This window comes from Somniosus microcephalus, chromosome 28 (assembly GCF_052327205.1).
Source record: "Somniosus microcephalus isolate GS21.2 chromosome 28, FLI_Smic_1.0, whole genome shotgun sequence".
Lineage (NCBI taxonomy): Eukaryota > Metazoa > Chordata > Chondrichthyes > Squaliformes > Somniosidae > Somniosus > Somniosus microcephalus.
Window position 1 is genome coordinate 37,016,486 of NC_141014.1, and position 14,757 is coordinate 37,031,242.

Below are 14,757 nucleotides of genomic sequence, written 5' to 3' on the forward strand. Positions count from 1 at the left end.
GGTCCCACTGCACCTCCATATCCCACACTGGAACCCACTGCACACCACACACCAGAACCCACACTGTACTCTACACTGGGATCTCCATCACACCCCACACCAGGTCCCAATCTGGTTCCATATCCTGCTGTGGGACTGACACCAAACCCTAGACCCCACACCTAACAACAGGCCCCCGTCCGCTTTCATATCCCACACTGGGAGCCACAGCAGGACACACAATGTATTCTGCACCGAGGTCTGTACCACATCCCATGCTGTACTCCAGACCGGGTACTCACACTATATCTAATATCGTGCTATTTACTCTTTGCAAAATAAACCAGCTTAACTATTGGACAAATGCACACGAGGACACGAGTGAAAGTCATGACATTCATGACAAGTTACACTCTGCGTTACTCTATCGTACAATTAGATACTGGACAGTACGGGTGCACTCCTGAACATAAGATAATCAGACCACTTACAATAGTGACCGCCACCGCTGTAACAGAAAGAATACCTAAGGAAGGCCTAGAATTTGTGACAATATGCAATGATATACTTAAACTTCAGCTGCTGCTTCACATACCCAACGAGCCGCAGGAGCTCGGCCGCTATGTTGTATCAATGGTAAGACTTCCTCTCTGCCAGGACACAGTGAGCTTTTCTCAGCACCCCGCGTATCTCCAGAATCCTGTTCAGTGGCTGCACATGTGGAGATGTTTAGCAAAGTGTAACTCCTGGAATCTCTGCTGTCTACACCCACAATAACACTGGGCTTTGGAAACTCAAAGTCATAGACTGTAAGACGACCACGCAGCCCAGGAACACAGGGCGGAGGGCGTCTCACACGGATTAACTCTCTCTCTACCTTTCTGTTGACAGATCCTTCTCCGGTCACTGCTCTGTCTCTGGTGAACAGGACAACAAAGTCACTGGAAATAAAATGGACAATGCCCAACGATACAAGAGCCTCAAACTACACATACAATGTACAAGTCACAAGTGATACTGGAGCTTTCAATCAGAACCACTCCACAGGGCGAGGAGTGACTGTGTTCCCGGCAATAGGCCTGGATCCTGGGGTACAATATAACCTGAGAGTGGAGTCAGTCACTCCTGAGAACACAACGAGTGCTCCTGAGAATGTGAAAGGCACCACAGGTAAGTTACTCTCCATCTCCTAAAGGGACAGTGACCCCTCTGATGGCTCAGTCGGTGAAGTCAGTGACAGGCTGAGCCCTGCAACTAGAACGATCCAGGCTCAAACCCGGCCTGCTGATCTTTACCCGCTGATTGGGTAAAGATCAAACTTGCATTTATATAGCATCCTTTATGTCCTACACAGATGCATCAAAACTCCCAAAATATGGCTGGGGGTGTGGGAAGAGAAAACTTGCTTGTTAAATAAATAATTATTATTTTGGGCTGTGCAGAGAGAGAGAGGGAGATACTTGCCATGTGTGTAGATCAAAGGCAGCATGTGGTCAGTTGGCCAGTATTTATCAACATCTCGCACCTTGCACTGATCCCTACACTGGGCTCCACAATGCTTCCCACACCTTAGCGTGGGGCCCACACCCTGTACCAGGCCACACACTGAGCACCACACTAAACCCACCACCAGGCCCCACTGCACCTCCATATCCCACACTGGAACCCACTGCACACCACACACCAGAACCCACACTGTACTCTACACTGGGATCTCCATCACACCCCACACCAGGTCCCAATCTGGTTCCATATCCTGCTGTGGGACTGACACCAAACCCTAGACCCCACACCTAACAACAGGCCCCCGTCCGCTTTTATATCCCACAGTGCGACCCACAGCAGGACACACACTGAACTCTGAACCAGGGTCTGCACCACATCCCAAGCTGTACTCCAGACCAGGCCTCACACTATATCTAATATAGTGCCATTTACGCTTTGTGAAATAAAGCAGCTTAAATATTGGAGAAGTGCACACAAGAGCACAAGTGAAAGTCATGACATTCATGACAAGCCACACTCCGCGTTACTCTATCGTACAATTAGATACTGGACAGTACGGGTGCACTCCTGAACATAAGATATTCAGACCACTTACAATAGTGACCACCACCACTGTATCAGAAAGAATATCTAAGGAAGGCCTAGAATTTGTGACAATATGAACTGAGATACTTAAATTTCAGCTGCTGCTTCACATACCCAACGAGCCGCAGGAGCTCGGCCGCTATATTGTATCAATGGTTAGACTTCCTCTCTGCCAGGACACAGTGAGCTTTTCTCGGCACCCCGCGTACCTCCAGAATCCCGTTCAGTGGCTGCACATGTGGAGATGTTTAGCAAAGTGTAACTCCTGGAATCTCTGCTGTCTACACCCACAATAACACTGGGCTTTGGAAACTCAAAGTCATAGACTGTAAGACGACCACGCAGCCCAGGAACACAGGGCGGAGGGCGTCTCACACGGATTAACTCTCTCTCTACCTTTCTGTTCACAGATCCCTCTCCGGTCACTAGTCTGTCTCTGGTGAACAGGACAACAGAGTCACTGGAAATAAAATGGACAGCGCCCACCGACACAAGAGCCTCAAATTACACGTACAATATTACAGTCACAAGTGATACTAGAGCTTTCACTCAGTCCCACTCCACAAGGCCAGGAGTGACTGTGTTCACGGCGATGGGCCTGGATCCTGGGGTACAATATAACCTGAGAGTGGAGTCAGTCACTCCTGAGAACACACGGAGTGCTCCTGAGAATGTGAAAGGCACCACAAGTAAGTTACTCTCCATCTCCTAAAGGGACAGTGACCCCTCTGATGGCTCAGTCGGTGGAAGTCAGTGACGGGCTGAGCCGTGCGAACCAGAAAGTACCGGGGATCAAACCCGGCCTGTGTTGACTTCCTCCCCCCTCGGCCAGATCACGAGCTGGGCCACTGTGATGGGCCTTAGTGTCGCTTGGTAATGCAAGGGAGAGAAATCAGCCAGTGCTCCTGCACATGTTGACTGTCCAGTGATTCCTGGAGGAAAGTGCTAGTGTGGGTGTGGAGGGGATTGGGGTGAGGACGGGATTGGGGTGTGATGCCCTCTGGTTGAATAGCCTACTGACACTGTCTGGACTCGTGCATGAGCAATTTGAGTTATTGGAGTATGAGGGGTGAGGGGCATGTCATGGAGGCTATGGAACACCTGACAAAATTAATGGTCCAGCTCACTATATCTCCCACATTCAGCGGACGATTTGCGTGCGAGTACCGTGGTCTTGCTGTAGAGAGTTAGAAAGCAAGGGGACGCTATGGAGGCTATATTATACCAGCAAACATTGCAGTAGTGAAAGTCTCCCATTAAATCTACACATGGATTGCACCCAATGATATAAGAGGTTCATACTCCACGTACGCTGTCAAAGCTGATTCCACGAACTTCAGTGAAGCCTATCGTACACCTCCCAGAGGTTCTGGGCGGGAGCCCTCGTCCCCGGGGTGCAATATAACCTGAGGGTGGAGTCCGTCACTCCTGAGAACACATCGAGCCCTCCGGAGAATGTGATGGACTCCACAAGTAAGTAACACTCCGCACTTTTTAAAGTGACCGTGACCCCGGAGACACCGCACAGCATCAGATCAGGTGCACATTTAACATAGAAACATAGAAGATAGGAGCAGGAGTCGGCCATTCGGCCCCTCGAGCCTGCTCCGCTATTCAATATGATCATGGCTGATCATCCAAATTCAGTACCCTGTCCCTGCCTTCTCCCCATATCCCTTGATCGCTTTAGCTTTAAGAAATATATCTAACTCCTTCTTGAATATATTTAATGAATTGGCCTCCACTGCCTTCTGTGGTAGAGAATTCCACAGGTTCACCACTCTCTGGGTGAAGAAATTCCTCCTCATCTCTGTCCTAAATGGCTTACCCCTTATCCTTAGACTGTGACCCCTGGTTCTGGCCTTCCCGGCCATTGGGAACATCCTTCCTGCATCTAGTCTGTCTAGTCCTGTTAGAATTTTATAAGTTTCAATGAGATCCCCTCTCATTCTTCTAAACTCCAGCGAGTATAAGCCCAGTCGACCCAATCTCTCCTCATACGTCATTCCTGCCATCCCAGGTATCAGCCTGGTGAATCTTCGCTGCACTCCTTCCATGGCAAGAACATCTTTCCTCAGATAAGGCGACCAAAACTGCACACAATACTCAAGGTGCAGTCTCACCAAGGCCCTGTACAACTGTAGCAAGACATCCTTGTTCCTGTACTCGAACCCTCTCGCTACGAAGGCCAACATACCATTTGCCTTCTTAACTGCCTGCTGCACCTGCATGCTTACCTTCAGCGACTGGTGCACAAGGACACCCAGGTCTCGTTGCATTTTCCCTTCTCCCAATCTATTGCCATTTACATAATAATCTGCCTTTCAGATAACACATCGGTGTTATTGCATTTTATTTCTTCAGCCTCTCTCTTTTCCCACCAGTTTTCACCCTTCCTCTTCTGAGGTCGCTGGCCAATTTTCCCTGTCATTTTTTTTTGGTTGGGTGCGCGGGCCCTTTAACTGGCTGCGCGGCCCATTCAATTTTTTCGCCGCTCAACCGGGAGCATTGGTGCTGACTCTCGCCAGGTATGCCACTTCACAGGTGCTGAGCATGCAGCATGCCCAAGAGACCGTTCCGGCCAGGGTATATCGCTGGGCTGCTCAACCACGGAGGGCAGCACAGCTGTGCCTGATCCTCTTCTCCAAACACGTGCACTTTCTGGCAGCAGTCACTGGGCAGTGCTGAGGGAGGAGCGCTTTAGGAAAAGCTGAGGTCATGAAAGGCGCTATATAAATGCAAATCTCCTTCTCGCTCTATCACAGGGCTAGGAGTGAGTGTATTCCCAGTGACAGGCCTCTAGACCGGGGTAAAATATAACCCCAGACTGGTGACTCCTGAGAAGATACTGTGCGCTCCTGAAGATGTTAGTTACCCATGTCACTCCTTAAAGGGACAGTATCGTGGGACAGTGTATAGAAAAGAGTTTCAGATACTCTCCTGGGTTTCATAAAACTACATAGAAATCATAATACAGAAACAGATCACTTGGTCTAACCATTCCACGTTGCTATTTATCCTCCGGTAGTCATATAGCACAGAAGGAGGCCATTCAGCCCATCACGCCTGTGCCAGCTCTTTGAAAGAGCGCTCCAATTAGTCCCACTCCAGGGGTCACAGTCTCAGGATAAGGGGTCGGCCAGTTAGGACCGAGATGAGGAGAAATTTCTTCACTCGGAGGGTGGCGAATCTTTGGAATTCTCTACCCCAGAGGGCTGTGGAGGCTCAGTCGTTGAGTACATTCAAGGCTGAGATCGATAGATTTTTGGACTCGAGGGGAATCAAGGGATATGGGGATCGGGCGGGAAAGTGGCGGTGAGGTCGAAGATCAGCCATGCTCTTACTGAATGGCGGAGCAGGCTCGAAGGGCCAAACAGTCTACTCCTGCTCCTATTTCTTATGCTCTTTCCCCAGATTTCTTTTTCAACTATAAATCCAATTCCTTTGTGAAAGTTACTGTTGAATTAGCTTCCACTGCCCTTTCAGGCAGAGACAGAGAGAGAGAGAGAGAGAGAGAGAGAGCACCATATCTTAATCTGTCTCTCTCGGTCTCGTCATCTCTCTATCTGCCTATTGTACGGACTTTATTGCTTCTTCCTTGATTTGATTTTATGATCTCTGTTTTTCACTCCACCCGTGTCCGTGGTGGCTGCCCCCTCGGCACAGCCCCACCCCGCCTTGCTTGTTAGAGTATAATTTGTTTTAATTCGTGTCACCGGTGAGACGACTTTGCTCAGTCTAACCGCGCCGTCCAGTTTTTTTTCTATTAAACATATTTACAGGAAACTCTCTATTTTTACTGGCACCTAAATAACCGGAAATCTCTCTTAAACCGGCAAAATTCAGGAGTAGGTTCAGGCAAGTTTTACTTCATATTAGTGGCCGTGTAACCGGGGTTCCTGGGTCTGTGGCCGTGTAACCGGGGTTCCTGCACCTGTGGCCGTGTAACCGGGGTTCCTGCACCTGTGGCCGTGTAACCGGGGTTCCTGGATCTGTGGCCGTGTAACCGGGGTTCCTGGATCTGTGGCCGTGTAACCGGGGTTCCTGCACCTGTGGCCGTGTAACCGGGGCTCCTGCACCTGTGGCCGTGTAACCGGGGCTCCTGCACCTGTGGCCGTGTAACCGGGGTTCCTGGAACTGTGGCCGTGTAACCGGGGTTCCTGCACCTGTGGCCGTGTAACCGGGGCTCCTGCACCTGTGGCCGTGTAACCGGGGTTCCTGCACCTGTGGCCGTGTAACCGGGGCTCCTGCACCTGTGGCCGTGTAACTGGGGTTCCTGCACCTGTGGCCGTGTAACCGGGGCTCCTGCACCTGTGGCCGTGTAACCGGGGCTCCTGCACCTGTGGCCGTGTAACTGGGGTTCCTGCACCTGTGGCCGTGTAACCGGGGTTCCTGCACCTGTGGCCGTGTAACCGGGGTTCCTGGATCTGTGGCCGTGTAACCGGGGTTCCTGCACCTGTTGCCGTGCAACAGGGACACCTGGATCTGTGGCCGTGTACGGGGCTCTCGTACCTTGGTAAGTATACCTCTCTGTAATCCGGACTTTTTGATCAACCGGCACCACGCCGGTCCCGTCAGTGCCGGATGATAAAGAGTTTCCTGCATTTAAATATGATAGTACTTGTTACAACTCATCAATTACATAATAAATCCATTACATTCATTAGCCACAATAAAACAAAGCCTTAAAAACAGCTTTAGGGTTAACAGTATAAATGTAGTGGTAAATTTTACAGTTAAACCAATAATATTAACAGTACAGGTACCCATACTGAAAAACAATTTTACGCCAGTGCACCGTCCGTTTTACAGTTCCTGGGGCCGTGTCCGAAATCCTCTGCGTTCAGAGCACGGGATACACAATTGAGGTGAAATGGACCAAACCCAGGGGCAACTTCACCGGATTCAACGTCTCTTCATACGACGGAGACAAGCTGCTGATGGATACGATCACCAGCAAGGCCGAGAATGCCCTGACAATCGGAAACCTGCAGCCTGGGCGTAAATACACAATCAACATCCACACGCAGACCGGTCAGAGTTACAGCAAGAAGGTGACCAAGCAATGTTGGACCAACTCAGTGCGTGAGTATTCTGGATCCGAATGTCTCTCCTCTCCAGTTACGGACGTTAGACCCTGGTAGCCCGTTCTCACTGAACGGCCAAGCCAGGCCGGAGCCTCACCGTGCGGAGGGCCGGGCCGGGTCGCCAACTCAGCTGACGGGCCGGTGAGCAAAGCCGTCGCCCGCTCTAGCGCTGACCCAACCGGACCAGAAGGTCTCGGCTCCGATCCCCTGGCCTGTGCTGAGTTAGCTGACCAGTGCAATTGGCGACAGTGCCAATGTTCCCTTTAAGCTGCGCGGCCGCTGCATTGTCATAGAGTCATATATATAATGGCCCAGAAATTCGGGTCCCCACGGGTGAGTACGCGCTGTGTACTCACGCGTAGGCCCAACGGAAGTGCCGGTTTCGTGCATGCACTGCGCATGCGCGGGAAACTGGAACTTCCGTTCCCTTAAAGGAAGGGGTTGAGAGGTCGAACGCGTGCGCCGGGGAGGCAGAGCGTGCACATCGGACTTACGTTTTTTTTGCAGGTTTCTCCGGGAGGGTAAGTCTCCAGGAGTTACACATGTAGAAAGCAGGCGCAAGGCCTGCTTTTAACAAGGTAAGTGATGAATTAATTAAAATTAAAACATATTTTTTCCACAGGTTTATTATTTTTAAATACTTTAAAGAAAGGTAAGTTTATTTTTAGCCCCGTTAGAAAATGTAATTCATTTTTTCAAAAATTTAAATGATTGTTTAAAAGTTATTTTATGTAATTTATAGTTATTTTTAAAAAGTGATTTTTTTTTAATTTGAAGTTTTAGTGATGTTTTGGGGCTTATAGTATTTATAGGTTTGACAACTCTTCCTGTCAAATTTATGAATGAAGCATTCCCTGCTACCATTGGCTCTCCATGGCCCACGTGATCCCAGGGGACGCTTTGAACTAACTGCGCCCCTGGGATACGCGAGCACTGCGCGCCGGCAGTTGGAGGAGGCCCAGGATCGGAATCCCACGTGGGCCCACAGCTCAACGGCCGGCGCGCAAGGTAAGTGCAGGTCGGAGGCTTGCACCCGCGGGAAGCCTCCGACCCGAATTTCTGGGCCATTATGAGTCATAGAGTTACACAGCACAGAAAGAGGCCCTTCGGCCCATCGTGTCCGCGCCGGCCATCAAGCCCTGTCTATTCTAATCCCATTTTCCAGCACTTGGTCCGTAGTTTTGTCTGGAGGTCCCACACAGCCGGCTCGCCGGCTTTTAAATGCAAAATCTCCACGTGCGGATTTTTGAATGGGCCACGCGACCCAAAAAATAATTCGAGGGAGCATTGCTCAGTGCTCCTTGGGTATGGAAGAAAAAATCAGCCGGGGGTTCTGGTTCTCATTGGCATCAACTCATTCCACTCCTCTCCACATTGGTAGGTGTGGGCATCAACAGACGACCGGGTGAGGCTTGGCTTCGATGGCCCCACAATGAAATGACACCTAGGGGGAAAAATTGGGTCGCGCCCCGAAAAAGTTAGCGCCCCCGTGCCCGAAATTGAATGGTAGTGCCTCAAGCAGGAGGTGGGGCTACTGGAAGTGCTCCCCCTCCCTCTTGGGGCGCTCCCATTAAATATCACGGCGTTACGTGCAGCAGCGTCACGCACGCCGGCACGTAGCGCCACGTCATTGCTGGCCTCCCTCCGCTGATTAAAGGGGAGGGGCCTAGCGCAGCGTGCACCGAGGCCCTGCTGGACCACCGGGGAGCAGGGTGCTGGCAAAAGAGCCCGGCACTCAAGAGGAGCGCCGGCTGACCGATCGTGGTGACCAAGCAATGTTGGACCAGCTCAGTGCGTGGATCCAAATGTCCTTCCTCTCCAGTACGGACTCTCCTGGTAGCCCGTTCTCACTGAACGGCCAAGCCAGACCAGAGCCTTTTATTTAATTACTGTTTATGGGAGCTTGCTGGCGCCACATTTTGAACATTGCAACACTTCAAAAGTACTTACAGTAATTGGCTGTAAATGCTTTGGGACTTTCTGAGGTTGTTCTTATTGCTGACTGGACTGCAGTGTTGTAGAAAAACATGGTATCCAATCTCCACCAGCAACATTTTACAAACAGCCATGGTGTCTGGTGAGGGTGGAATATTGTCCGGGATACCGAGAGAACTTGCTGCTGCTTTTCTTCAACTAATGCCATGAGATCTCTTGCTCCCAGCTGAGCAGGCAGATGAGGCGCGCACCTCCGACACTGTAGCACTCCCTCAGCGTAGATTATGCGCTCGAGTCTCGTGGTGGGGCCTTGAGCCAGAGACGTGAGTGCGACCAACTGAGGCAAGCTGACAGGATAATTGTGGCCTGAAAAATAAAAACATTCTGGTTCTTTACGTACAGAGTAAGGTCAGGATACACCACATATGAAACGTGCATATTTTAACATTCACTGTGCAAGCTTGAAGCTCAAGTAACAAACAATTCCTTAAATCGGGGACTAAAGCGGCAAAGAACCCAGAATTGCAGTCCGCTGTAGCTCAGTTGGTAGCACAACTCGCCTCTGAGTCAGAAGGTTGTGGGTTCAAGTCCCACTCCATAGACTTGAGCGCATAATGCTGGGCTGACACTCCAGTGCAGTGCCGAGGGAGCGCTGCACTGTCGGAGGGGCAGTACTGAGGGAGCGCTGCACTGTCGGAGGGGCAGTACTGAGGGAGAGCTGCACTGTCAGAGGGGCGGTACTGAGGGAGCACCGCACTGTCGGAGGGGCGGTACTGAGGGAGCGCTGCACTGTCGGAGGAGCAGTACTGAGGGAGAGCTGCACTGTCGGAGGGGCGGTACTGAGGGAGCGCCGCACTGTCGGAGGGGCAGTACTGAGGGAGCGCTGCACTGTCGGAGGAGCAGTACTGAGGGAGAGCTGCACTTTCGGAGGGGCGGTACTGAGGGAGCGCTGCACTGTCGGAGGAGCAGTACTGAGGGAGAGCTGCACTGTCGGAGGGGCGGTACTGAGGGAGCGCAGCACTGTCGGAGGGGCAGTACTGAGGGAGTGCCGCACTGTCGGAGGGGCAGTACTGAGGGAGCGCCGCACTGTCGGAGAGGCAGTACTGAGGGAGCGCTGCACTGTCGGAGGGGCAGTACTGAGGGAGTGCCGCACTGTCGGAGGGGCAGTACTGAGGGAGCGCTGCACCGTCGGAGGGGCAGTACTGAGGGAGAGCTGCACTGTCGGAGGGGCGGTACTGAGGGAGCGCCGCACTGTCGGAGGGGCAGTACTGAGGGAGCGCTGCACTGTCGGAGGAGCAGTACTGAGGGAGAGCTGCACTTTCGGAGGGGCGGGTACTGAGGGAGCGCTGCACTGTCGGAGGAGCAGTACTGAGGGAGAGCTGCACTGTCGGAGGGGCGGTACTGAGGAAGCGCCGCACTGTCGGAGGGGCAGTACTGAGGGAGCGCTGCACTGTCGGAGGAGCAGTACTGAGGGAGAGCTGCACTTTCGGAGGGGCGGTACTGAGGGAGCGCCGCACTGTCGGAGGGGCGGTACTGAGGGAGCGCTGCACTGTCGGAGGAGCAGTACTGAGGGAGAGCTGCACTGTCGGAGGGGCAGTACTGAGGAGTGCTGCACTGTCAGAGGGGCAGTACTGAGGGAGCGCTGCACTGTCAGGGGCAGTACTGAGGGAGCGCTGCACTGTCGGAGAGGCAGTACTGAGGGAGCGCTGCACTGTCGGAGGGGCAGTACTGAGGGAGCGCAGCACTGTCGGAGGGGCAGTACTGAGGGAGTGCCGCACTGTCGGAGGGGCAGTACTGAGGGAGCGCCGCACTGTCGGAGAGGCAGTACTGAGGGAGCGCTGCACTGTCGGAGGGGCAGTACTGAGGGAGTGCCGCACTGTCAGAGGGGCAGTACTGAGGGAGCGCAGCACTGTCGGAGGGGCAGTACTGAGGGAGTGCCGCACTGTCGGAGGGGCAGTACTGAGGGAGCGCCGCACTGTCGGAGAGGCAGTACTGAGGGAGCGCTGCACTGTCGGAGGGGCAGTACTGAGGGAGTGCCGCACTGTCGGAGGGGCAGTACTGAGGGAGCGCTGCACCGTCGGAGAGGCAGTACTGAGGGAGTGCTGCACTGTCGGAGGTGCCGTCTTTCAGATGAGACATTAAACCGAGGCCCTGTCTGCTCTCTCGGGTGGACGTAGAAGATCCCATGGCCACTATTTTGAAGAAGAGCAGTGGGAGGTGGTCCCGGGGCCAATATTTATCCCTCAACCGTCATCACTAAAACAGATGATCTGGTCATTATCACATTGCTGTTTGTGGGATCTTGCTGAGCGCAAATTGGCTGCCGCGTTTCCTACATTACAACAGTGACTACACTCCAAAAAAATACTTCATTGGCTGTAAAGCGCTTTGAGATGTCCGGTGGCCATGAAAGGCGGTATATAAATGCACGTATTTCTTTCTTCTTTTTGCCGTACTGCTAACATACTGCTGCTGCTGGTGTGTAGGCCTTTGGCTGTTGTTGGCTTGCAGCGCCCCTTGAGGTTGTTCAGTGGTATTCATCGAATCATAGAGATTTACGGCACAGAAGGAGGCCATTCAGCCCGTCGTATCTGTGCTGGCCGAGAAAGAGCTATCCAGCCTCATCCCACCTCCCAGCTCTTGGTCCGTGGCCCCGTAGGTTACGGCACTTCAAGCGCACATCCAAGTACTTTTTAAATGTGATGAGGGTTTCTGCCTCTACCACCCTTTCAGGCAGTGAGTTCCAGACCCCCACCACCCTCTGGGTGAAAAAAGTTCTCCTCAACTCCCCTCTAATCCTTCTACCAATTACTTTAAATCTCTGCCCCCTCGTTATTGACCTCTCTGCTAAGGGAAATAGGTCCTCCCTATCCACTCTATCTAGACCCCTCATAATTTTATACACCTCAATTAAACCTCCCCTCAACCTCCTCTGTTCCAAAGAAAACAACCCCAGCCTATCCAATCTTTCCTCATAGCTAAAATTCCCCAGCCCAGGCAACATCCTCGTAAATCTCCTCTGCACCCTCTCTAGTGCAATCACATCCTTCCTGTAATGTGGTGACCAGAACTGGACGCAGTATTCTAGCTGCGGCCTAACTAGTGTTTCATACAGTTCTGGCATAACTTCCCTGCCGTTATATTCTATGCCTCAGCTAATAAAGGAAAGTATCCCGTATGCCGCCTTAACCAGCTATTGGTGTTGCGGCTGGTTGAAACCGGTTGCCGCAGTGGTGGGGGCAAGACCTTTTGGGTCTAGATGGGTGAACTAAGATGGTTGCTTGGCTTTCCTCGTCTGTATTTATCTGATAAGCGATTGCTGGGTGCGCTCCTTGGGCTTACTGTCCATTTTTGTTTTGTGCAGCCATTATCATTGGTGCGGTTATAGGCTCTCTGCTGGGTCTGATCCTGATTGGTCTGCTGCTGTTTTTCATCATCACCAGGCAAAAGAGGTAAGCGTCGCTGCTTTATGGGCACTGACTGGGGACTTACTGGTGCAGGGCAGAAAAAAACAGACTTGGAGCCAAACCCATCCCACCACTGATTGGTAGCATGAAGCAGACTGGGTAGTGCACGGGATTGCACAGTGACCTTTCACCTCTGGCTCTTGGATTCCCATCTAGCCCCAGGTTGACGGCTGAAGGTCTCCTCTCTCCACTGGCTGGATTATTCCTGTGTGAAAGGAATTTGGGGCATTTTCGATCCAGTTTTTAGTGAGTGTGGAACCGTAGTAAGAAATATCCAAAAATCCCTTCCAAACTGACAATGAGTTGTCAGTCGAATTTGGAGGCGTCTTTGCAGGGTCACTAATATCCCATTGGTGCAGGAGGAGGCGCTCTTTTAGGATGAGGTTAAGTCATATTGTTGGGCAATGTGGAACATAGGAACAGGACGAGGCCATTCAGCCCCTCGAGCCTGCTCCGCCATCCAGTGAGATCATGGCTGATCTGCGACCTAACTCCATATACCCCCGCCTTTGCCCCATATCCCTTAATACCTTTGGTTAACAGAAAGCTATCAATCTCAGATTTAAAATTCACAATTGATCTAGCATCAATTGCTGTTTGCAGAAGAGAGTTTCAAACTTCTACCACCCTTTGTGTGTAGAAGTGTTTCCTAATTTCACTCCTGAAAGGTCTGGCTCTAATTTTTAGACTCTGCCCCCTAGTCCTAGACTCCCCAACCAGCGGAAATAGTTTCTCTCTATCTACCCGATCTGTTCCCCTTAATATCTTGAAAACTTCGATCAGATCAACCCCTTAACTTTCTAACTTCTAGGAAATACAACCCTAGTTTGTGTAATCTCTCCTCGTAACTTAACCTTGAAGTCCGGGTATCATTCTGGTAAACCTACGCTGCACTCCCTCCAAGCCCAATATATACTCCCTAAGGTGTGGTGCCCAGAACTGCTCCCAGTGCTCCAGGTGTGGTCTAACCAGGGTTTTGTACAGCTGCAGCATAACTTCTACCCCCTTGTACTCTCGTCCTCTCGATATAAAGGCCAGCATTCCATCAGCCTTTTTGCTTATTTTCTGTATCTGTTCATGACACTTTAATGACCTAGGCACCTGGACCCCCAAGTCTCTTTGGACCTCCACTATTTTTAGCCTTTCACCATTTAGAAAGTACCCTGTTCGATCCTTTTTAGATTCCAAGTGGATGACCTCACATTTGCTTATATTGAAATCCATTTACCACAGTTTAGCCTATTCCATTAATCTGTCGATATCCCTCTGTAATTTATTGTTACTATCGACACTGCCTATCTTTGTGTCATTGGCAAATTTGAATATATGACTTTCTATGCCATCATCTAAGTCGTTAATAAATACTGTGAATAGGAGGGAGGGAGCTTTACTCTGTATCCAACCCGTGCTGTACCTGCCCTGGGAGTGTTTGATGGGACAGTGTAGAGGGAGCTTTACTCTGTATCTAACCCGTGCTGTACCTGCCCTGGGAGTGTTTGATGGGACAGTGTAGAGGGAGCTTTACTCTGTATCTAACCTGTGCTGTACCTGCCCTGGGTGTGTTTGATGGGACAGTGTAGAGGGAGCTTTACTCTGTATCTAACCCGTGCTGTACCTGCCCTGGGAGTTTTTAATGGGGCAGTGTAGAGGGAGCTTTACTCTGTATCTAACCCGTGCTGTACCTGCCCTGGGAGTGTTTGATGGGACAGTGTAGAGGGAGCTTTACTCTGTATCTAACCCGTGCTGTACCTGCCCTGGGAGTGTTTGATGGGACAGTGTAGAGGGAGCTTTACTCTGTATCTAACCCGTGCTGTACCTGCCCTGGGAGTGTTTGATGGGACAGTGTAGAGGGAGCTTTACTCTGTATCTAACCCGTGCTGTACCTGCCCTGGGAGTGTTTGATGGGACAGTGTAGAGGGAGCTTTACTCTGTATCTAACCCGTGCTGTACCTGCCCTGGGAGTGTTTGATGGGACAGTGTAGAGGGAGCTTTACTCTGTATCTAACCCGTGCTGTACCTGCCCTGGGAGTGTTTGATGGGACAGTGTAGAGGGAGCTTTACTCTGTATCTAACCCGTGCTGTACCTGCCCTGGGAGTTTTTAATGGGGCAGTGCAGAGGGAGCTTTACTCTGTATCTAACCCGTGCTGTACCTGCCCTGGGAGTTTTTAATGGGGCAGTGCAGAGGGAGCTTTACTCT

The 14,757-nt window shown here is 51.4% G+C and overlaps 1 protein-coding gene across 2 annotated transcripts in view; it reads left to right on the forward strand.

Annotated features, from left to right (window-relative positions):
* Positions 1-14,757, forward strand: part of LOC147099598 (receptor-type tyrosine-protein phosphatase H-like) — an 80,689-nt gene that overhangs the window by 13,922 nt on the left and 52,010 nt on the right. For both annotated transcript variants that reach the window (XM_085969840.1, XM_085969839.1), the window contains exons 7-10: positions 871-1,149; positions 2,481-2,759; positions 6,883-7,155; positions 12,457-12,544. In XM_085969840.1, coding sequence (XP_085825966.1) covers positions 871-1,149; positions 2,481-2,759; positions 6,883-7,155; positions 12,457-12,544 — 919 coding nt within the window. The remainder of the gene's footprint in view (positions 1-870; positions 1,150-2,480; positions 2,760-6,882; positions 7,156-12,456; positions 12,545-14,757) is intronic.